The 24,097-nt window shown below is 38.5% G+C and overlaps 1 protein-coding gene across 4 annotated transcripts in view; it reads right to left on the reverse strand.

The window, feature by feature from the left end:
* FAM114A2 (family with sequence similarity 114 member A2) overlaps nucleotides 1–24,097 on the reverse strand; it is a 51,266-nt gene that overhangs the window by 21,585 nt on the left and 5,584 nt on the right. For all 4 annotated transcript variants that reach the window (XM_021939889.2, XM_021939892.2, XM_021939890.2 and 1 more), the window contains exons 5-8: nucleotides 20,157–20,248; nucleotides 18,843–18,977; nucleotides 17,879–18,037; nucleotides 17,096–17,219 (exon numbers count right to left, since the gene is read on the reverse strand). In XM_021939889.2, the coding sequence (XP_021795581.1) occupies nucleotides 17,096–17,219; nucleotides 17,879–18,037; nucleotides 18,843–18,977; nucleotides 20,157–20,248 (510 nt within the window). The remainder of the gene's footprint in view (nucleotides 1–17,095; nucleotides 17,220–17,878; nucleotides 18,038–18,842; nucleotides 18,978–20,156; nucleotides 20,249–24,097) is intronic.

Raw genomic sequence — 24,097 nt, forward strand, 5'->3', positions numbered from 1 at the left:
ACCAGGAACACTTACAAAGAAACAAACAAGCAAATGGGCGACTCAAAATCAAAAAGCAATTAGCAAATCCAAACAAACAGTGGGAAATGCTCTCTTTCCCTCTCCACTCATCTGAATCCTATACACTCCCTGCTTTGTGGTCCAGCCCAAGGCTTCTCTGCAACATGGAATGCAGAAGAGAACTCTTGTACATAGAAATCTTCTAGCAATCTACTTACAGTCTATAGAATATTTCTTAATTCACTATAGTTTGCCAGGGCAAATCATTACTGCTTCATACTCAGCATCTTGCTTAATATTCCCAGGAATAAAAAAGTGTATCTTGGCTCTTCTCTCTCCATCCACTATCCTTTTGTGCTTCTTTCTTGGTATTTAAGGCAGAGAATTAAATGATTTCGTGATCTCAGGTATAATAAGGTTTGGGAAAAGCTGATCTCACTAACTGACACAACTCTTCCTACATAACACATTTAAACAACTGCTAATAACATTCTACTATTTAGGTAGACATTTTGTTTTCTCAAATAATTTGTAATTTGGATACAAGGGATGAATCTGAATCCATAGTGGGATGCATATACCCAAACGGGTTCACAAAATAATTCAATGGAGGACAGGAAAAAAAAATGGACTTTTTATTTATAGAAATTTATCTCATTCTACTAAAAATTCTATTTTAGGGTATATTTTAGAATGTAAATTACAATTATGGTAGTACATATAATTTATATAAATTAAATTTATATAAATCTTCCAAGCAGGAAGACTCCTTCTGAAAAAAGGAATCAGGTATATATGGTAGAGGGGCAAGAGCCCAGGATGTTGATGGAAAATGAAGATAATCAACATCATCACTGGTTCTATGGTATTCTCTCCCCTCTGAAAATCACCACTTTTTAAAAAAACAGCTTCATAGAGACAAAATTAAATACTAAGGTCACTATTGCATTCTCAACCAAAATCACTGGGAAAGGCTGGGGCACAGTGAGTGGTGGGGGGAATCCAGTGCTATCTTTTCAGAGTTCTGATCTCTGGAGAACACGTAGGAAAAAAAAAAATCACAGACACAAAACCATCTGTTTAGAAAACTGCTTGGAGTTCTCTGAACGGTATTTAAAGACTGGGATTTCTGATTACTATGGAAAGCCAGATGTTGAGTAAATTGAACAAATACTGTTAATGGCACTACAAACAAATAACTTAAGTTTATAAATAACTGAGGATTGTCATGTAGGGCTTGATTAGGAAATCAGGAACAATGGAGCAACTTACGAAAATCAAAATTAATTTATCGGTTTCCTGCTAAGACTTTTAAAATGCATATTTTTACCTATTTATTTATGCCCTTCTAATAATGAAAATAATAGCCACATTTGTTGAGTGCTTACTATGTGCCACATATTAAATACAGTATTTCATTTAATCCTTGTAACTTGAGAGGAATTAGCATACTCTTCTTACAGGTGAGGAAACAGAAGCTCAATGTTAAGTAACTTCCCAAAGTCACATGGCTTAGTAAATGGCAGATCTTGATTTTGAATCCAAGTCTAATTCCAAAACCCATCCTTTTATTCACCATGCTATACTGCCTTCTCAGTATCTCAAGGCAGCTTTAGAAACTTATATTCAAGAACCGTTTTCCAATGAGGACAAGTACCTTTACATAGAATAAGGTATCATTTAGCAAGATGCTATATAGCCAGCCAGTTTGACTTCTTAGTTAGGACACAATGCAGAGCACAAATGGAAACAAAAAAGAAAAAGCCCTGAAAGTAGGAGAAATCACGGCAGAAAGGAGGCAGGAATAGACTGCAGCTCCCACTCGGATGGACAGAGCAGCACATGGAGGCTCACATTGTAAACTTCTGCTCCAGAATGACAGCAGGAACACATTAGAAAGCCGAGAGAACCCATATACCCTCTGAAGGAAGTGGATTGCTCCTGCAGGACCCGGGAGACCTCCCAAATACTGTGAGTGCCCGAACAGTGTGGAAGTGGGAAAGGGAGATCATCTGCCCCAGAACACACACCCCATTAGGGAACCTGAAGGTCTAGATTACGGGAGACAAATCTGACCTCATTGGAGCTGAGTCAACTTAGAGAGCCAAGTGAAATACAGGGGTAGAGGAAGCAGTAGGAAAACCCCTGTGGGATCGCTGGGTTCTCTAGCAAGCAATTTCCACCTTGCCTCACAGGGGTTCTTGGGGAGGAAGGGCAGAGGCAGTGGGAAAAGGCCACAGGGAGAAGGAAACCTCCAGTTGAACTTTGTAACAATTTGAACTGATGGAGAACTCCCCTTAACAGAACTCAGGAGAGGGCATGAATCCAGTGTGTGGACTCCACAGGCAGGGGAAGACCGAAAGCCCTACTTGCTTTCACAGCTGGGAGGTGGGTAGTCTGGGGCAAGTTCTCAGCCCTGCTTGCCCACTGCCTGGAAACGGACTCAGTGTGGTTGCGGGGTGGGCACAGTGGGAGTGAGACCAGCCCTTTGGGTTGCATGTGAGCTAGGTGAGGCCTGTGACTGCTGGCTTTCCCCCACTTCCCTGACAATCTGCATGACACAGCAGAGGCAGCCATAATCCTCCTAGGAACATAACTCCATTGACCTGGGAACCTCATTCCCATTCCCCACAGCAGCCACAGCAAGACCTGCCCAAGGAGAATCTGAGCCCAACCCTGCCCTTCCCACCCTGATCTGAAGACAAAGAATATAATACTCTTGGAATTTCTAGGGCCCTGCTCACTGCCTGTTCTTCTCCATACTACCACAGCTGATGCTCTCTTGAAAGTGCCACCTCCTAGCAGGAGGCCAACCAGAATAAAAATAGTGCATTAAGCAACCAAAGCCAAGGATGCTCACAGAGTCCACATCACCCCCCTGCCACCTCCACCAGAACAGGTGCTGGTATCCACAGCTGAGAGACCCACACAGATGGTTCACAGGACTTTGTGCAGACAACCACCAGTACCAGACTGGAGCCTGGGAGACTTGCTGGGTGGCTAGATCCAGAAGAGAGATAACAATCACTACAGCTCGGCTCTCAGGAAGTAACATCCCTAGGAAAAGGGGGAAGAGTGCTACGTCAAGCAAATACCCCGTGGGACAAAAGAATCTGAACACCCTCGTGCCTTAGACCTTTCCTCTGACACAGCCTACCCAAATGAGAAGGAACCAGGAAACCAACTCTGGGAATATAACAAAACAAGGTTCTTTAACACTCCCAAAAATCACACTAGTTCACCAGCAATGGATCCAAACCAAGAAGAAATCCCTGATTCAACTGAAAAAGAATTTAGAAGGTTAGTTATTAGGCTAATTAAGGAGGCACCAGAGAAAGGAAAAGCCCAATTTAAGGAAATCAAAAAAATGATATGAGAAGTGATGAGAGAAATAGACAATGAAATAGATAGCATAAATAAAAAACAACCAAAACTTCAGGAAACAATGGATGCACTTACAGAAATGCAAAATGCTATAGAAAGTCTCAACAATAGAATTGAACAAGCAGAAGAAAGAACTTCAGAGCTTATAGACAAGGTCTTCAAATTAACCCATTCCAACAAAGACAAAAGAAAAAGAATAAGAAAATATGAACAAAGCATCCAAGAAGTCTGGGATTATGTTAAATGACCAAACCTAAGAATAATCAGCATTCCTGAAGAAGAGAAATGTAAAAGTTTGGAAAACGCATTTGGAAATCGAGGAAATTTCGAGGAAAACTTCCCCAGCCTTGTTAGAGACTTAGGCATCCAATACAAGAAACTCAAATTTCATCTGGGAAATTCATCACAAAAAGACCATTGCCTAGGCACATTGTAATCCGGTTATCAGAAGTTAAGACAAGGGAAAGAATCTCAAGAGCTGTGAGACAAAAGCACCAGGTAACCTATAAAGAAAAACCTATCAGATTAACAGCAGATTTCTCAGCAAAAACCCTACAAGCTAGAAGGGATTGGAGCCCTATCTTCAGCCTCCTCAAACAAAACAATTATCAGCCAAGAATTTTGTATCCAGTGAAACTAAGCTTCATAAACGAAGGAAAGATAGTCTTTTTCAAACAAACAAATGCTGAGAGAATTTGCCACTACCAAGCCAGCAGTACAAGAACTGCTAAAAGGAGCTCTAAATCTTGAAACAAATCCTGGAAACACATCAAAACAGAACTTATGTAAAACATAAATCTCGTGACCTATAAAACAAAAATACAATTGAAAAAAAAAAAGATGTACAGGCAACACAGCACAATGAATGGAATGGTGCCTCACATCTCAATACTAATGTTGAATGTAAATGGCCTAAATGCTCCACTTAAAAGACACAGAAGTGCAGAAAGGAGAACTCACCAACCATCTGCTGCCTTCAAGAGATTCACCTAACGCATAAGGACTTACACAAGCTTAAGGTAAAGGGGTGGAAAGACATTCCATGCAAATGGACACCAAAAGCAATCAGAGGTGGCTATTCTTGTATCAGACAAAACAAACTTTAAAGCATCAGCAGTTATAATGGTAAAAGGCAGTGCCCAGCAGGAACATATCACAATCCTAAACATATATGCACCTAACACTGGAGGTCCCAAATTTATAAAACAATTGCCAACAGACCTAAGAAATGAGATAGACAGGCTGGGGGCAGTGGCTCACGCCTGTAATCCCAGCATTTTGGGAGGCCGAGGTGGGCGGATCACCTGAGGTCAGCAGTTTGAGACCAGCCTGACCAACATGGAGAAACCCCATCTCTACTAAAAATACAAAATTAGCCAGGCGTGGTGGCACATGCCTGTAATCCCAGCTACTCAGGAGGCTGAGGCAGAAGAATCGCTTGAACCTGGGAGGCGGAGGTTGGGGAGAGCCAAGACTGCACCATTGCACTCCAGCCTGGGCAACAGGAGCAAAACTCTGTCTCAAAAATAAATAAATAAATAAAATAAAAATGAGATAGATAGCAACACAATAATAGTGGGGGACTTTAATACCACACTGACAGCACCTGATAGGTCATCAAGACAGACAACAAAGAAACAATGGATTTAAACTATACCCTGGAACAAACTGACGTAATAGATATATACAGAACATTCTACCCAACAACTGCTGAATATACATTCTATTCAACAGTGCATGGAACTTTCTCCAAGACAGACCACAAAAGGGGTCTCTATATATTAAAAAAAATTGAAATTATATCATGTACTCTCTCAGATCACAGTGTGAATAAAACTAGAAATCAACTCTTCAAAACCATGCGAATACGTGGAAATTAAATAACCTGCTCCTGAATGATCACTGGATCAAAAATGAAATCAAGATGGAAATTAAATTCTTCAAACTGAATGACAATAGTGACACAACCTATCAAAACCTCTGGGATACAGCAAAGGTGGTGCGAGGAGGAAAGTTCACAGCCCAAAACACCTACATCAAAAAGTCTGAATGAGCACTAACAGACAATCTAAGGTCACACTTCAAGGAACTAGAGAAATAAGGACAAACCAAACCCAAACCCAGCAGAAGAAAGGAAATAGCCATGATCAGAACAGAACTAAATGAAGTTGAAACAAACAAAAATACAAAAGATAATTGAAACAAAAAGTCAATTCTTTGAAAAGATAAATAAAATTGATAGACCATTAGCAAGATTAAGCAAGAGAGAAAATCCAAATAATCTCAATTAGAAATGAAATGGGAGACATTACAACTGACAACACAAAAATACAAAAGATCATTCACGGCTGCTATGAACACCTTTATGCACATAAACTAGAAAACCTAGAGGAGATGGATAAATTTCTGGAAAAATACAACCTTCCTAGCTTAAATCAGGAAGAATCAGATACCCTGAATAGACCAATAACAAGCAGTGAACTGAAATGGTAATTTTTAAAATTACCAACAAAAAAAAGTCCAGGACCGGATGGATTCACAGCAGAATTCTACTAGACATTCAAAAAAGAATTGGTACCAATCCTATTGACACTATTTCACAAGATAGAGAAAGAGGGAACCCTCCCTAAATCTTTCCATCAAGCCAGTATCACCCTAATTCCAAAACCAGGAAAGAACATAACCAAAAAAGAAAACTACAAACCAATATCCCTGATGAGCATAGATGTTAAAATCCTTAACAAAGTACTAGCTAACCAAATCCAACAACATATCAAAAAGATAATCCACCATGATCAAGTGGGTTTCATACCAGGGATGCAGGGATAGTTTAACAGATGAAAGGCAATAAATGTGATATACCACATAAGCAGAATTAAAAACAAAAATCATACAATCATCTCAACTGATGCAGAAAAAGCATTCAACAAAATGCAGCATCCCTTTATGATTAAAACTCTCAACAAAATCAGCATACAAGGGACATATACCTCAATGTAATAAAAGCCATCTAGACAAACTCACAGCCAACATAATACTGAATGGGGAGAAATTGAAAGCATTCCCTCTGAGAACTGGAACAAGACAAGGATGCCCACTCTCACCACTCCTCTTCAACACAGTACTGGAAGTCCCAGCCAGAGCAATCAGACAAGAGAAAGAAATAAAGGGTATCCAAATCAGTAAAGAGGAGGTCTAACTGTCACTGTTTGCTGACAATTGTTTACCTAGAAAACCCTAAACTCTCCTCCAGAAAGCTCCTAGAACTGATAAAAGAATTCAGCAGTGTTTCTGGATACAAAATTAATGCACACAAATCAGTAGCTCTTCAATACAATAACAGCGACCAAGCAGAGAATGAAATCAAGAACTCGACCTCTTTTACAAAAGCTGCAAAAAAAAAAAAAAAAACCACTTAGCAATATACCCAACCAAGAAGGTAAAACACCTCAACAAGGAAAACTACAAAACAATGCTGGAAGAAATCATACGATACAAACAAATGAAAACACATCTCATGCTCATGGATGGTAGAATCAGTATTTTGAAAATGACCACACTGCCCAAAGCAATCTACAAATTCAACACTATCCCCATCAAAATACCACCACCATTATTCATTGAACTAAAAAAAATCCTAAAATTTGTATGGAACCAAAAAAGAGCCCACACAGCCAAAGCAAGACTAGGCAAAAAGAATAAATCTGGAAGCATCATATTACCTGATTTCAAACTATACTATAAGGCCACAGTCACCCAAACAGCATGGTATTGGTATAAAAATAGGCACATAGACCAATAGAACAGAATAGAGAACCCAGAAATAAACCCAAATACTTAAAGCCAACTGATCTTTGACAAAGCAAACAAAAACATAAAGTAGGGAAAGGACACCCTGTTAAACAAATGGTGCTGGGATAATTGGCTAGCCACATGTAGGAGAATGAAACTGAATCCTCATCTCTTACCTTACACAATAATCAACTAAGACCTGAAACTATAAAAATTCTAGAAGGTAACATTGGAAAAACCCTTCTAGACATTGGCTTAGGCAAGGATTTCCTGACCAAGAACTCAAAAGCAAACGCAATAAAAACAAAGAAAAATAGCTGGAACTTAATTAAACTAAAGAGCTTTTGCATGGCAAAAAAGTCAGCAGAGTAAACAGACAACCCACAGGGTGGGAGAAAATCTTCACAATCTATACATCTGACGAACAACTAACATCCAGAATCCACAATGAACTCAAACAAATCAACAAGAAAAAAACAATCCAATCAAAAAGTGGGCTAAGGACATGAACTGACAATTCTCAAAAGAAGATAAACAAATGGCTCTAAACATATGAAAAAATGCTCAACATCACTAATGATCAGGGAAATGCAAATCAAAACCACAATGCGATACCACCTTACTCCTGCAAGAATGGCCATAATCAAAAAACCAAAAAATAATAGATGCTGGCATGGATGCAGTGAACAGGGAACACTTATACATGGCTGGTGGGAACGTAAACTAGTACAACCACTATGGAAAACTGTGTAGATTTTCCTTAAAGAACTAAAAGTAGAATACCATTTGATCCAGCAATCCCACTACTGGGTATCTACCCAGAGGAAAAGAAGTCATTATATGAAAAAGATCCTTGGAGGGGTCCGTTCCGAGATGGCTGAATAGAAACAGCTCTGGTCAGTGGCTCCCAGTGTGATCGACACAGAAGATGGGCGATTTCTGCATTTCCAACTGAGGTACCTGGTTCATCTCACTGGGACTGGTCAGACAGTGGGTGCAGCCCACAGAGGGCAAGCCAAAGCAGGGTAGGGCATCGCCTCACCTGGGAAGTGCAAGGGGTCGGGGGAGTTCCCTTTCCTAGCCAAGAGAAACTGTGACAGACTGTACCGGGAAAATCAGGACACTGCCACCTAAACACTGCGCTTTTCCAACAGTCTTAGCAAACGGCACACCAGGAGATTATATCCTGTGCCTAGCTCAGCGGGGCCCACTCCCACGGAGCCTTGCTCTCTGCTAGTTTGAGATCGAACTACCAGGTGGCAAGCCTGGCTGGGGGAGGGGCGTCCGCCATTGCTGAGGCTTGAGTTGGTAAACAAAGCCTCCAGGAAGCTCGAACTGGGAGGAGCCCACTGAAGCTCAAGGAGGTCCCCCTGCCTCTGAAGACTCCACCTCTAGGGGCAGGGCATAGCTGAACAAAAGGCAGAAGAAACTTCTGTAGACTTAAACGTCCCTGTCTGACAGCTCTGAAAAGAGCAGTGGTTCTCCCAGCACAGTGTTTGAGCTCTGAGAATGGACAGACTGCCTCAAGTGGGTCCCTGACTCCCATGTAGCCTAACTTGGAGACACCTCCTAGTAGGGGCCAACTGACACTTCATACAGCTGGGTGCCACTCTGAGACAAAGCTTCCAGAAGAAGGATCAGGCAGCAACACTTGCTGTTCTGCAATATTTGCTGTTCTGCAGCCTCCGCTGGTGATACCCAGGCAAATTGGGTCTGGAGTGGACCTCCAGCAAACTCCAACAGACCTGCAGCTGAGGGACCCAACTGTTAGAAGGAAAACTAACAAACAGAAAGGAATAACATCAACAAAAAGGACATCCACACCAAAACCCCATCTGTAGGTCACCATCATCAAAGACCAAAGCTAGATAAAACCACAAAGATGGGGAGAAACCAGAGCAGAAAAGGTGAAAATTCTAAAAACCAGAATGTCCCTTCTCCTCCAAAGGAACACAGCTCCTCGCCAGCAACAGAACAAAGCGAGACAGAGAATGATTTTGACAAGTTGGCAGAAGTAGACTTCAGAAAGTCGGTAATAACAAACTACTCTGAGCTAAAGGAGGATGTTTGAACCCATCGCAAGGAAGCTAAAAACATTGAAAAAGATTAGACGAATGTCTAACCAGAATAAACAGTGTAGAGAAGACCTTAAATGACCTGATGGAGCTGAAAACCATGGCACGAGAACTACGTGGCACATGCACAAGCTTCAGTAGCTAATTCGAACAAGTGGAAGAAAGGGTATCAGTGATTGAAGATCAAATTAATAAAATAAAGTGAGAAGAGAAGTTTAGAGAAAAAATAGTAAAAACAAAAGAACAAAGCTTCCAAGAAATATGGGTCTATGTGAAAAGACCAACTCTACGTTTGACTGGTGGACCTGAAAGTGACGGGGAGAATGGAACCAAGCTGGAAAACACTCTTCAGGATATTATCCAGGAGAACTTCCCCAACCTAGCAAGGCAGGCCAACATGCAAATTCAAGAAATACAGAGAACACCACAAAGACAGTCTTCAAGAAGAGCAACCCGAAGATACATAATTGTCAGATTCACCAAGATTGAAATGAAGGAAAAATCTTAAGGGCAGCAAGAGAGAAAGGTCAGGTTACCCACAACAGGAAGCCCATCAGACTAACAGCAGATCTCTCAGCAGAAACTCTACAAGCCAGAAGAGAGTGGTGTCCAATATTTAACATTCTTAAATAAAAGAATTTTCAACCCAGAATTTCATATCCAGGCAAACTCAGCTTCATAAGTGAAGGAGAAATAAAATCCTTTACAGACAAGCAAATGCTGAGGGATTTTGTCACCACAAGGCCTGCCTTACAAGAGTGGTCCTGAAGGAAGTGCTAAACACAGAAAGGAACAACTGGTACCAGCCACTGCAAAAACATGCCAAATTGTAAAGACCATCGATGCTAGGAAGAAACTGCATCAACTAATGGGCAAAATAACTAGGTAACATCATAATGACAGGATCAAATTCATACATAACAACATTAACCTTAACTGTAAAGGGGCTATATGCCCCAATTAAAAGACACAGACTGGCAAATTGGATAAAGAGTCAAGACCCATCAGGGTGCTATATTCAGGATACCCATCTCACGTGCAGAGACACACATAGGCTCAAAATAAAGGGATGGAGGAAGATCTACCAAGCAAATGGAAAGCAAAAAAAAGCAGGGATTACAATACTAGTCTCGATAAAACAGATTTTAAACTAAAAAAGTTCAAAAGAGACAAAGAAGGCTATTATATAATGGTAAAGGGATCACTTCAACAAGAACTAACTATCCTAAATATATATGAACCCAATACAGGAGCACCCAGATTCATAAAGCAAGTCCTCAGAGACTTACAAAGAGACTTAGACTCCCATACAATAATAACGGGAGACTTTAACATCCCACTGTCAACATTAGACAGATCAACGAGAAAGAAAGTTAAGATATCCAGGAATTGAACTTAGCTCTGCACCAAGCAGACCTAATAGACAGCTAGAGAACTCTCCACCCAAAATTAACAGAATATACATTCTTCTCAGCACCACATCGCACTTACTCCAAAATCAACCACATAGTTGGAAGTAAAGCACTCCTCAGCAATTGTAAAAGAACAGAAATCACAACAAACTGTCTCTCAGACCACAGTGCGATCAAATTAGAACTCAGGATTAAGAAACTCACTAAAAACCACACAACTACATGGAAACTGAAAAACCTGCTCCTGAACGACTACCGGGTACATAACAAAATGAAGGCAGAAATAAAGATGTTCTTTGAAACCAGTGAGAACAAACACACAATGTACCACAAACTCTGGGACACATTTAAAGCAGAGTGTAGAGGGAAATTTATAGCACTAAATGCCCACAAGAGAAAGCAGGAAAGATCTAAAATCAACACCCTGACATCACAATTAAAAGAACTAGAGAAGCAAGAGCAAATAAATTCAAAGGCTAGCAGAAAGCAAGAAGTAACTAAGATCAGAGCAGAACAAAAAACCCTTCAAAAAATCAATGAATCCAGGAGCTGTTTTTTTGGAAAAGATCAACAAAACTGATAGACTACTGGCAAGACTAATAAAGAAGAAAAGAGAGAAGAATCAAATAGATGCAATAAAAAAATGATAAAGGGGATATCACCACCGATCCCACAGAAATACAAACTACCATCAGAGAATACTATAAACACCTTTACGCAAATAAACTAGAAAATCTAGAAGAAATGGACAAATTCCTGGACACATACACTCTCCCAAGACTAAACCAGGAAGAAGCTGAATCACTGAATAGAGCAATAACAGACTCTGAAATTGAAGCAATAATTAATAGACTACCAATCAAAAAAAGTCCAGGACCAGATGGATTCACAGCCGAATTCTACTGGAGGTACAAAGAGGAGCTGGTACCATTCCTTCTGAAACTATTCCTATCAATAAAAAAAAAGAGGGAATCCTCCCTAACTCATTTTATGAGGCCACCATCATCCTGATACCAAAGCCCGGCAGAGACGCAACAAGAAACGAGAATTTCAGACCAATATCCCTGATGAACATCGATGCAAAAATCCTCAATAAAATACTGGCAAACTGAATCCAGCAGCACATCAAAAAGCTTATTCACCAAGATCAAGTTGGCTTTATCCCTGGGACGCAAGGCTGGTTCAACATATGCAAATCAATAAACGTAATCCATCATAGAAACAGAACCAAAGACAAAAACCACATGATTATCTCAATAGATGCAGAAAAGATCTTCAACAAAATTCAACAGCCCTTCATGCTAAAAACTCTCAATAAATTCGGTATTGATGGAACGTATCTCAAAATTAAGAGCTATTTATGACAAACTCACAGCCAGTATCATACTGAACGGGCAGAAACTGGAAGCATTCCCTTTGAAAACTGGCACAAGACAGGGATGCCCTCTCTCACCACTCCTATTCAACATAGTGTTGGAAGTTCTGACCAAGGAACTCAGGGAGGAGAAACAAATAAAGGGTTTTCAATTAGGAAAAGAGGAAGTCAAATTGTCCCTGTTTGCAGATGACATGATTGTATATTTAAAAAACCCCATCATCTCAGCCCAAAATCTCCTTAAGCTGATAAGCAACTTCAGCAAAGTCTCAGGATACAAAATCAACGTGCAAAAATCACAAGCATTTTTATACATCAATAACAGACAGAGAGCCAAATCATGAGTGAACTCCCATTCACAATTGCTACAAAGAGAATAAAATACCTAAGAATCCAACTTACAAGGGATGAGAAGGACCTCTTCAAGGAGAGCTACAAACCACTGCTCAATGAAGTAAGAGATACAGGATACAAACAAATGGAAGAACATTCCATGCTCATAGAGAGGAAGAATCAATATTGTGAAAATGGCCATACTGCCCAAGGTAACTTATAGATTCAATGCCATCCCCATTAAGCTACCAATTACTTTCTTCACAGAATTGGAAAAAACTACTGTAAAGTTCATATGAAACCAAAAAAGAGCCCACATCGCCAAGACAATCCTAAGCAAAAAGAACAAAGTTGGAGGCATCATGCCACCCGACTTCAAACTATACTATATATAGGTAGTATAGTTTGAAGGAACTGGATCCTTTCCTTATGCCTTACACAAAAATTAATTCAAGATGGATTAAAGACTTAAATATTAGACCTAAACCCATAAAAACCCTAGAAGAAAACCTAGGCAATACCATTCAGGACCTAGGCACGGGCAAGGACTTCATGACTAAAACACCAAAAGCAATGGCAACAAAAGCCAAAATTGACAAATGGGATCTAATTAAACTAAAGAGCTTCTGCACAGCAAAAGAAACTACCATTGGAGTGAACAGGCAACCTACAGAATGGGAGAACATTTTTGCAATCTACCCATCTGACAAAGGGCTAATATCCAGAATTTACAAAGAACTTAAACAAATTTAGAAGACAAAATCAAACAACCCCACCAAAAAGTGGGCAAACGATATGAACAGACACTTCTCAAAAGAAGACATTTATGGAGCCAACAGACACATGAAAAAATGCTCATCATCACTTGTCATCAGAGAAATGCAAATCAAAACCACAATGAGATACCATCTCACACCAGTTAGAGTGGTGATCATTAAAAAGTAAGGAAACAACAGATGCTGGAGAGGATGTGGAGAAATAGGAATGCTTTTACAATGTTGGAGGGAGTGTAAACTAGTTCAATCATTGTGGAAGACAGTGTGGTGATTCCTCAAGGGTCTAGAACTAGAAATACCATTTGATCCAGTGATCCCATTACTGGGTATATACCCAAAGGATTAGAAATCATGCTGCTATAAGGACAAATGCACACACATGTTTATTGTGGCACTATTCACAATAGCAAAGACTTGGAACCAACCCAAATGTCCATCAATGATAGACTGGATTAAGAAAATGTGGCACATATACACCATGGAATACTATGCAGTCAATAAAAAGGATGAGTTCATGTCCTTTGTAGTGATATGGATGAAGCTGGAAACCATCATTCTGAGCAAACCATCACAAGGACAGAAAACCAAACACCACATGTTCTCACTCATAGGTGGGAACTGAACAATGAGAACACTTGGACACAGGGTGGGGAACATCACACAATGGGGCCTGTCATGGAGTGGGGGAATGGGGGAGGGATAGCGTTGGGAGAAGTGCCTAATGTAAATGACGAGTTGATGGGTGCAGCAAACCAACACAGCACATGTATACATATGTTAGAGGCCTGCACGTTGTGCACATGTACCCTAGAACGTAAAAGTATAATAATAAAAGAAAAAGATACTTGCACACGCATGTTTATAGCAGCACAATTCACACTTGCAAAAATGTGGAACCAACTCAAATGCCCATCAATGAGTAAAGAAACTGTGACATATATATACATATATGATAGAATACTACACAGCCATAAAAAAGGATGAATTAACACATTCGCAGTGACCTGGATGAGACTGAAGGCTATTATTCTAAGTGAAGTAACTCAGGAATGGAAAACCAAACATCATATGTTCTCATTAATAAGTAGGAGCTAAGCTATGAGGATGCAAAGGCTTAAGAATGACACAATGGGCTTTGGGGACTCGGTGGGGAAAGGATGGGAAGGGAGTGTGGTGTATACTGCTCAGGTGCACAAACTGGGTGCAGTGTATACTGCTCGGGTGATGGGTGCCCCAAATTCTCACAAATCACCTCTAAAGAACTTACTCATGTAACCAAACACCACCTGTTCCCTGATAACCGATGGAAATAAAAAAATTGAAAAAAAACAACAAAAGACAAAGAGCACTGGTAAAGATAACTATGTAATTATAAATGATATAAATGTATATTTCTTCTCCTTAAGTGATTTTAAAAGAAAAAGAAAAAAAAGTCCCTGTTTGTAGAGAATCCACACACTTAACTTTATGTTTCCTGTCACAGGAAAAACTCTAAGACCCTCACTCAGAGCTCTTTGCTTTTAACAGACATCTTGAATAAAACTAGTCACCTTGTTTCTCACCCACAGATTGGAAATAGAAAATCAAATGAGATTCATGGGATATCAGAAGCCAGCTCACTAACAGTGAAGTAAAAGATGAACAGATAAATGAACAGAAAGAAATAAAGACGTACAAATTCTAAAAAGCAATCAGAGACATTTTTAAAAAGCATTACAGTTTAGGTTATTTAATCTGGTAATTCTCAAACTTGTTGGTCTCAGGACCTTGTTGTACTTGTAAAACTTTCTGAGAACATTAAAGAGCTTTTTTAGTGTAAGTTTTATACATATACATATACATATAAAAACTTATAAAACAAAGTGTTCATTAATTCATTCAAAACAGTAAACCCACACTAGTTATTAACATAAATAACATACTTTTTATTTTTAAAAACTGTATTTTTCAAAAAAGAAAAATTTTAGTGAGAATAGTGCCATCATTTAATATCATGGTTGAATCTCTTTAATATCTAGCTCAACAGATGATAGCTAAATTCTCTTATCTACTTTTATATTCAGTCTGTTATGTTGCTTTGTTTAAGTATATGAAGAAAATTCAACTTTACAAAGATACATAGTTGGAAAGGGAAGAAGTATTTTAATAGCCTTTTCAGATAATTATTAATATTCTTTAATACCACACCAAAACTCAACAAGTGGTCATTTCTTAAAAATTAGTTGCAATGAACTATATTGCAATATACCTGAAACCATAACATAAAATTTTGTACACTAAATTAAAATCCATTAGGTCTTTTACCCATGGTGATTTGACATTTAGAATATATTGGTTCTCTGAGTTATGCAGATTTTCCAAATGCCAATACATTTCCTTGTAAAATATAAAAAAGTGATATTTTAACAAATATGATCACCACAAATTTCATCAGAAGAGTCTATAAGCACTGGGAAGCTGTCAAGCTCACCACAGCAGCAAATATGTTTTACAAAGTTTCAACCTTCACTTACATTTTTATCATGAGTCACAAATAAATTAGTTGCTTTCCTTGAAGAAAAGGCTCACTTCATTCATTTTCAGGAAAATGTGTACCAACTGTCCTATTCTGAGTAGTCTCTGTGACTGTTATCCTTTCAAGTAAAAATGGTATTCCATGAAAAAAGCATGTAGTTCAGCTCACAACTCAGATAATGTAAGTGCTTTTCCTGAGACAAACATCATACTTCAGTAGGCATCACACAGAATATTTGTAAGACGCATACTTAAAGGTCAAGATTTAATAAAAGTAATAATGTTTACTGCATCATCAAGGACAAGATTAAATAAAACTAGCACTTTTTTTTTTTTTAACTGCCAATGCATGGCAATAAAAATGCAATGACACCAGTAGACTTTGCTAACATCTTGATCCATGTTATGGCACCAGCAATTTTATGCATGATTGTTATTCACCATCAGCACAAATGCCAAAGCAGGAAAAAAAAAAATCATAATAATTTTTTTAAAATTCCTAAGCAGACAACATCTTAGTATTATGATGCAGAGTTTTGACTCATAGACGCCCTGAAAGGGTTTTGGGAATTCAAGGGTCTACAGACCACACTTTGTTCATCATTGATTTAACCTACTACATAGGTGATTATCTCTACGTCTTAATGAAACCTGAGAGAATTTTTCCATTCACTTTTAAAGTTTAAAACTGATTATTTCATCAAGAAAAGGCAAAACTGTATTCGTTAGATTCCACTTTTTAAAAAAAGATCAGTTAGTGTATATCTTAGAAATATTTCCTGCTAAAATGTTAATAAAACAATCCTTAGAACTTAACATTCAGTTGCCTGGCAATTATGCTTTATGTCAGTCATCTCATTTCCTGACCCATCTCATTTTCTGATAATTTTGCAAATACACATAGTATTTACATTTACATTTTCTGAGAAATGAAGATATTAAAATATGGCATAAGGGTTTTCAAAATAAAAAAAGACAAACTATCACCCACATTATGGATAACTGCCACCCTGCATGCCTCAATTCAAGACAGCATCAGGGGTTACGAGAGTCAGAGGGGCAGAGGTAAAGTACCTAGGAATATAAAAGCTCATATGAATGACCAGTCAAACTGAGGCAACAATCTGAAGAGAACAGCTTTCTAACTGCAAAAACAGGCAAAGACATGAGTTGCAAGATTAGACCTTGAGAAGTCACAAAGAGTTTGGTTGGAAGGAGGTAGGGAGACACGGGCATAAGGCCAACTGCCCCCATCAATGCGTAGTCAGGTGCAAGGCTGTAGAGAATTTTACACAGAGAATCTGCATTAAATTTTCACTGAAAAAGTAAAATCAAGCCAGTGTAATAAGAGAGTAAATAATTTATTTCAAGGGCAATGCACTGCATACAAACACACTGCATCCTCTCCACTCAGATACTAAATTTCAGTATTACCTTTTTTCTCTTCTTCCTCTTCTTCACAAAATTCTGCTAGAGAAAATGCTTCTTTGAGTTGCTCTAATTCAACTTTTAGAGTTTCTAATTCTTCTCCACTCAGAGAATTAAGGATAGATTTCACCTGAATGGATATAAGAATAAAATGTTACAGGAGTATGAAAGAAAAGAAAAACATTCACAGATAGGGAAGAGACTATATATAGATCATATTGAAGTCAAAATTACGAGCTGACCAGTCAGCACAAGTTATTCCTTAAGAACCTTAACACAAGAGGCTGGTTATGACAGAAAGGTAGGGAGACTCTGTACTTCTAAAAGTAATACCAGCCAGAAATTCCTGGAAATTATCAGTGTTTAACAACGGCTTAGAAATCACAGAAAAATGAGATAATCTTAAATCAATTAAAAGCTAACAGGTAACTGTACACAAATTGGCAGCTCAAGTCAACAGGTTTCTTGGCAGCCTAGGTCAAAAAAAGTAAAAACAAAACAAAACAAAAACCAAAGCGAAGAAAAAACAACAAATGTCCTATTAAGACCTCTTTGTTAATCTGCCTTTTTCGTCTAAATTTAAAGAAATAATACTTGACTAATTCTATTTCTAGCAATTAGTTTAGTCAAACATCACTTTTTAAATTTATTTTGTGGTAGTATTTCCAACGCATCTCAAGCCGCTATCAAAAATACATTTCATCTTCCAAATGTACAAAGAGAAAAGAAACTATGCAGCATTCTTTTACTTGAAGACTTTTTCCAGTTGAGATTTTGGCTTGGAATTACCTTTATTTCACTTTCTCGGGAAAGCATCTCCAGAGCTTCTAGATGGGAAAGGCCTTGAAATTCATCAAAGAGTAACCCATAATGAGTTTTCTTTTCTGTTTCCATAGTAACCTCATTGGAGTTCCATATCTCTTCTTTCTCCTTCGCCTCTCGTAAAACCTAAAAAGAGATGGAGGCATTACACTGTAGCAAACAATGAGAGCTCAAGGATGAGTTCTGAGAATTGAAGGAAGCAAAGCTTAGACATATCACAGTACAGAGGATTGCCCTTTCATTCTTGGCATTGCAATTCAAATCTGGTAGACTCAGGAGCTACAGAAAGAAAGATGATCACACATAATTTGAGACGGCGTTTCACTCTGTCACCCAGGCTGGAGTGCAGTGGCACGTCTCTGCTCACTGCAACCTCTGCCTCCCGGGTTTAAGCTATTCTCGTGTTTCAGCCTCCCGAGTAGTTGGGATTATAGGCATATGCCACCATGCCCAGCTAATTTTTGTATTTTTAGAAGAGACAGGGTTTCATTATGTTGGCCAGGTTGATCTTGAACTCCTGACCTCAACTGATCCACCTGCCTCTGCCTCCCAAAGTGCTGGGATTACAGCTGTGAGCCACCGTGCCTGGTCACATAATTTGATCCTAGAAAGTGCAAATAACACCCAAGGAACCAGTTTCTCTGAAAGTGATTTAAACATTAAAAAGAAAAAAAAAAAAACCTGACAAGATTTAGCATTTTGTACTGCACTGATGGGAGGATCCTGCAGAAAGGAAACAGGAGGAAAAAACAGCTGGGTATTTCTGTAAACAGTACAGCTCTCACCAATCCCTGACCCCCCAAAAAACGCCTTAATAAAAATATTATTGAAAATTCTTGAAAAGAAAACACTAACAAGGTTCCAAGTAAACAAAGGCAAAAATACAGATCAAAACAGAAACAGGAAGTAAACAGGTAAAGATAATCAGTACCTGAGATAGTGTTGCATTTCGGTTCATAAGACCCTTGGTTCTTTTAAATCCAGGATCCCCTTCAGCTATCACATCCATTGTCTTTTTTCCAATGAATTCTAAGGCATCCAAACCCCCACTGATAACACTCTTTCCCTAGAAAATACACGAAACCTCATTACAACAATATTGAGAAAACATAATGGTATGCATATTTTTATTATTATATAAAAATAGTGGCTAACAATACCAAGCATTGGCAAGAATGTAAGGCAAGTAAAACAATTGCACACTGCTTATGGGAATGTAAATAGGTATAACTTCGTTGGAAAACTGTTTGTCAACATCTACTACAGCTGCATGACCCAGCAATTCCACTCATGGTTACATCCTAACAGAAATAAGTACAGCGGTTCATCAGAAGACATGTACAAAAATGTTCATAACAGCTGTTTGTAATAGCTACAAACTGAAAACTACCCCAATGCTCACCAACTATGAAATGAATAAATAAAACGTGACAAAGCTTCACAATGAAATACAACAAAGAAAATCAAATCTTCCACACAAACTCCACCATAGATACATTATACAAACATAATGTTGTGTGAAAGAAGTTAGCTACTATATGTGATTCCACTTATGTAAAGCTGAAATGCAGGTAAAATTAACCTATGATGGTAGAGGTCAGGATTATGGTTATCTTGGTGCAGGAGAGGGGAAGACACAGGAAACTGGGAGAGGACACAAGATGGTGGGGGGATCTGCTGTGCGGTAATACTGTTTCTTACTCTGGGTGCTTCACACTGAAAATTCAAACAACACTTATTGTTTCATTCTTCTGTATGTATATTTCAATAAAAAGTTAAAATTTAAAAAAATACTAGCTATCTATCCTCATGTAGCAAAGATATTTAGCTTCCTAGACAATCCTTTCACAAATCTTTTTAATCATATATAGTTTCGCAAATATCTGTCAAAAAGATCACATTTCCCCTTTGCCTAAAAGATGCAACTATGAGAAAAATATTTTTGTAAAGCAGACATTTTCTTAGGGCCACCAAATTAAGAATTCATAATACATATATTGCCTCTCTGTAACTCCTACTCCCTTATTGTTACTCCTTTATTTCCTACTTTCATCCTTATTGCTTTAATGAAAGTTTTCAAGTAGCATTCACTCCACCCATAAGATCAAAGTGACTGGTCTTCAGTGGCCTGGACTCCTTTAAAAGTAATCAGTCCACATGTATGTTCAAAGAAAAGAGAGAGAAAGATATGCAAATTCATTATAATTATGGAAAGGAACAGGCCACCTTGCACTTTTTTACTTACTGTGCTCTGAACAGCAGTAGAGATAGTTGAGAATACACCAAATGCCCCAGCCACTGGGGAGAAGTTTTCATTCTCTTTGGCATTTGTCTCTCCTACAAGAGGGAGGGGATGTGTAAACATGAAGCACAGGTCCCTTAACTCTTATGCTTTATTAGCATCTATGTGAATTTTTTAAAACTAGACCCTGCCTACTACACACAAGGCTTTAGCCCTTTTTATCATTTTAAACCATTTGCTTATTTTAAAATGAAAGCTAAGATAGGCAGTTTTCATTTTCATTTCATTTCAAAAATAAAATCCAGTTTTGTAAACAAACAGCTGATATATACAACAGACTACATGTTGTATGATTCCAATTATATAATCTTCAGGACAAAGTCAAACTATAAGGTCAGAAAACTATAAGATCAGTAATTGCTGAGAACTGACAGTAAGTGGAACAGAGTGACTACAAAAGGGCATGAGAGAACTTTTTTGGGGTAATAAAAATATTCTTATGTCTCAATTATCAATACAGATATAAGAAACATTCCATATATCTGTATTGATCATTCTATAAAGAATGTTTTCTATATCTGCATAATCACAGTGTACTATGATTACATAGTATAAACAGAAGTATATATACTGGTCAAAACATGTAAAACTGTACATCTAAAAAGAATAAATTTTACTGTGTGTAAATTATAACTCAATAAACCTGATTTTTAAAAATCCAGTCTATTTTAAATTTTGTCCTAGAAAATTATGATTAGTAGAAATCAAACAGACATACATTACAAAGATGGGTATATTTCAAAAAAAAATCTATTAACTTTAGAAATTTCACATAGGAAAACAACCATTATACCAAATAATTTAAGTATTATTAAATACTCTATTATCGAGAGGACTTCCACTTCCAGCCATAATAGATTAACTGGTATTAGATACGCCCTCCTGCCACAACAACTGAAAAACTGGACAATATATAAGAAGCAACTGTCTTCAGACATAGGACAAGAGGCAGTACAAGACTTTGGTTCACACAAGAAAAAAAAAAGTAAACTTTACAATTGGCTTGGCTTTCTGTATAGAGGAGCTTTCCAGGCCATGACAGAGGGAGGAGAAACCCAAGTAGGGCATGGCAACCAGTATGAGTGGAAGAAACGGAGACTGGAATCTGGGAATGCTAAAGCAATCGGAATTTGCAGGTCAGAAAACCACAGAGAAGGAAGCTACATAGCTAAAGAGTTCTAAGAACCCGCATAGGCATGCCCAAAGACAACTTTAGGTGTTTTTGCTTAAATACCGCACTGCTCAGGCACCGGGAGACTCCACGAGTCTGTACAAAGAACTACCACAGAGCTATAAGCTAAGCAATCCCCAGAGATCATGCTGAGAAACATCTGACTTCCAACCACCAAAGCAGAGACTTTATTAAACACCTGGGAATTAAGGTAGAGACTTCAGAAGAGTCAAGCCTTAGCAGTAAAGATAAATAGTACTTAGTTGGAGTAAAGGCCACTCTAGACTCACCCTAAACAAGCTTTATAAAAAGCCTTGGCCAGGCATGGCAGCTCACACCTGTAATCCCAGTACTTTGGGAGGCCGAGGCAGGAGAATCACTTGAGGTCAGGAGTTTGAGACCAGCCTGGCCAACACGGCAAAACCTCACCTCTACTAAAAATACTAAAATTAGCCGGGCATGGTGGCGCATGCTTGCAATCCCAGCTACTTGGGAGGCTAAGGCAGGAGAAGAGCTTGAACCCAGGAGGCAGAGGTTGCAGTGAGCTGAGATGGTACCACTGCACTACAGCCTGGGCGACAGAGTGAGACTCTGTCTCAAAAAAAAAAGAAAAAGAAAAAAAAGCCTTAAAAGCATCAATTTAAGTTGCAAATACCTTAACTGCCTGCTGACAAAAGGAAAGCAGAAGATAGTACCCTTTAAAGGAAGACAACAAAATCCCTAACAGATGATCAGTGACTTCCATCAGTGGCCTATACTTATCTCAAAATTCTGAAAAGATACATGTTGACTATAAGACATATCCTTGGCAGAGGAATTAACCCCCTTCCTCAGGAACTTTAGAAGATAGAAGGGGTTTAGTATCAAAAGGCAGTCCATTGTAATTTTGAAAAGTTCTCCCTGTTAAACTCTTTATTAAACTAAAACTTAACTCCATATAACTTCCACTGAGTAGTACTAGTTACTAGTTCTCTCCCAATAAACCATGAATAATAAACCTAATCCTCTTCTCCATGCTATTCTTCAGAAAAAAGACCAGTATATTCTCCCAATCTCCCTTCTCCAGATTACCAGATTCAGTATCTCTTATAAGACTTTCTCTCATAAGACTTTAATTCTAGACATTTCACTATTGTGAAAGAAAATAAAATCTCAGGACCCCAAATTTACTATGCCAAAAGATAAAGTTAAGCTGAAAGCTCAGTTACACAAAAAACTGCCTTTCCTTTTGTTCCTAAGCAGAAAGGCCAGACAGAAGGCCAGATGTTTCCACAGGTAGCTACTCTACGTTTACTTTATCTCATGTAAACTGCCAATTTACTGAGCGTAAGACACATACATAATTTACTCTACCTCTGCTCTTTCCTTTTACACATAAAATGTGGATTCAGTGAACACTGACCAAAGATTCAAAAGAAGGCAACCACTTGCCCCTCTTATCTACCCTCCCCTTTCTTTTCTTCCTCTTTCCCCTACAGCCCACTCTTTCTCCTTTAAATATTGAAGTCCCCAGACCCTCTTCAAAAAGAGTATGGAAGACAGATTGTTTCTGTGGTTTGTGTTCCTTTTTCCCAGGTGTATCCTTCAAACTCTGCAAAATAAACCTCTAACTTGATTGAGACCTGTCTCAGATACTTTCTGATTTATACTATCTAGCTCACTCTTTCCAGGATTCACCCAGTTTTTCAAAGTCCTTCTTAAAACATGGCCCTCTGTGGTAGGTATCTTTCAGTGTCATGAAGATGCTGTTGTTAACATATTCAAAGCCACTTCTAACCCCCTTTTTCCTTGCCTGCTAAACCCATATCCTGATCTTGAGGTTTCTGATAATGCCCACAACTCACTCTCTCAGCACCTCTTGCTGCTACATTAAGAACATGAGATCCTGTTCCAGGCAATGGCATTGGAGAAGAAACATGCTTGGGACTGCTGGAAAACATTTCCCCTCTTTAAAGAAAGAGGGATGCGTGAGGAGAAATGACACTTCCCATCTACTTCATTCCTGACTTTGAGCATGGTTGTTTTAGAACACTGTACTTGGAGCTGCAGTATTATCAGGCAACCATAAAGAAACTATACAGAAATCAACAGAGAATACTGTAGAGAAGCCAGCCCAAAACCTTGACATCATTGAGCCACTAAACTAACTCTGGAACAGCCTACTTCTAGACTCCTTAAGTAAGAAAAATACACTGACTTTCATTCACACATTCTGTTACTTGCAGCTAAAATAGTTTAACTGATGCAGGCATCACTAAGAACAGTGTCTTCAATTCACATACATAGTCCTTTGCAGCCATGTTTATACAATGTAACTTGTCTCCCAGCCATAAGCGATCCATGGACACATGACCCAAATTTAGACTGATCTAATTCTTTTACCTAGGAACTCAGAAGTGGAAATAACTGATGCCAGAATTCAATAAAAAGCTGGAGCTGAGGAAAATAAACAGTGAAAGTCAGTCTGCTTCAAGAAAAAAACAGACAGATCAACAAAAAGAAACACGAAAGACAATAAAGCCCATGAGAGATGAATACAAACAAGGCCTTGAAAAGATTCCTATTTTCTGGTCCCAGGCCCTCTAGATTTCTGGTTATAATTCTAGCCTTCATGGTTTGAGAGCAGGTTTCTGTCCGATCAAGGCCAGCCTCTAGAATTAAACTTAGTCTTCATAAAAATCTGAACACAAAAAGAATACACACCCAAAACAAT

This window comes from Papio anubis, chromosome 5, assembly GCF_008728515.1.
Source record: "Papio anubis isolate 15944 chromosome 5, Panubis1.0, whole genome shotgun sequence".
NCBI lineage: Eukaryota > Metazoa > Chordata > Mammalia > Primates > Cercopithecidae > Papio > Papio anubis.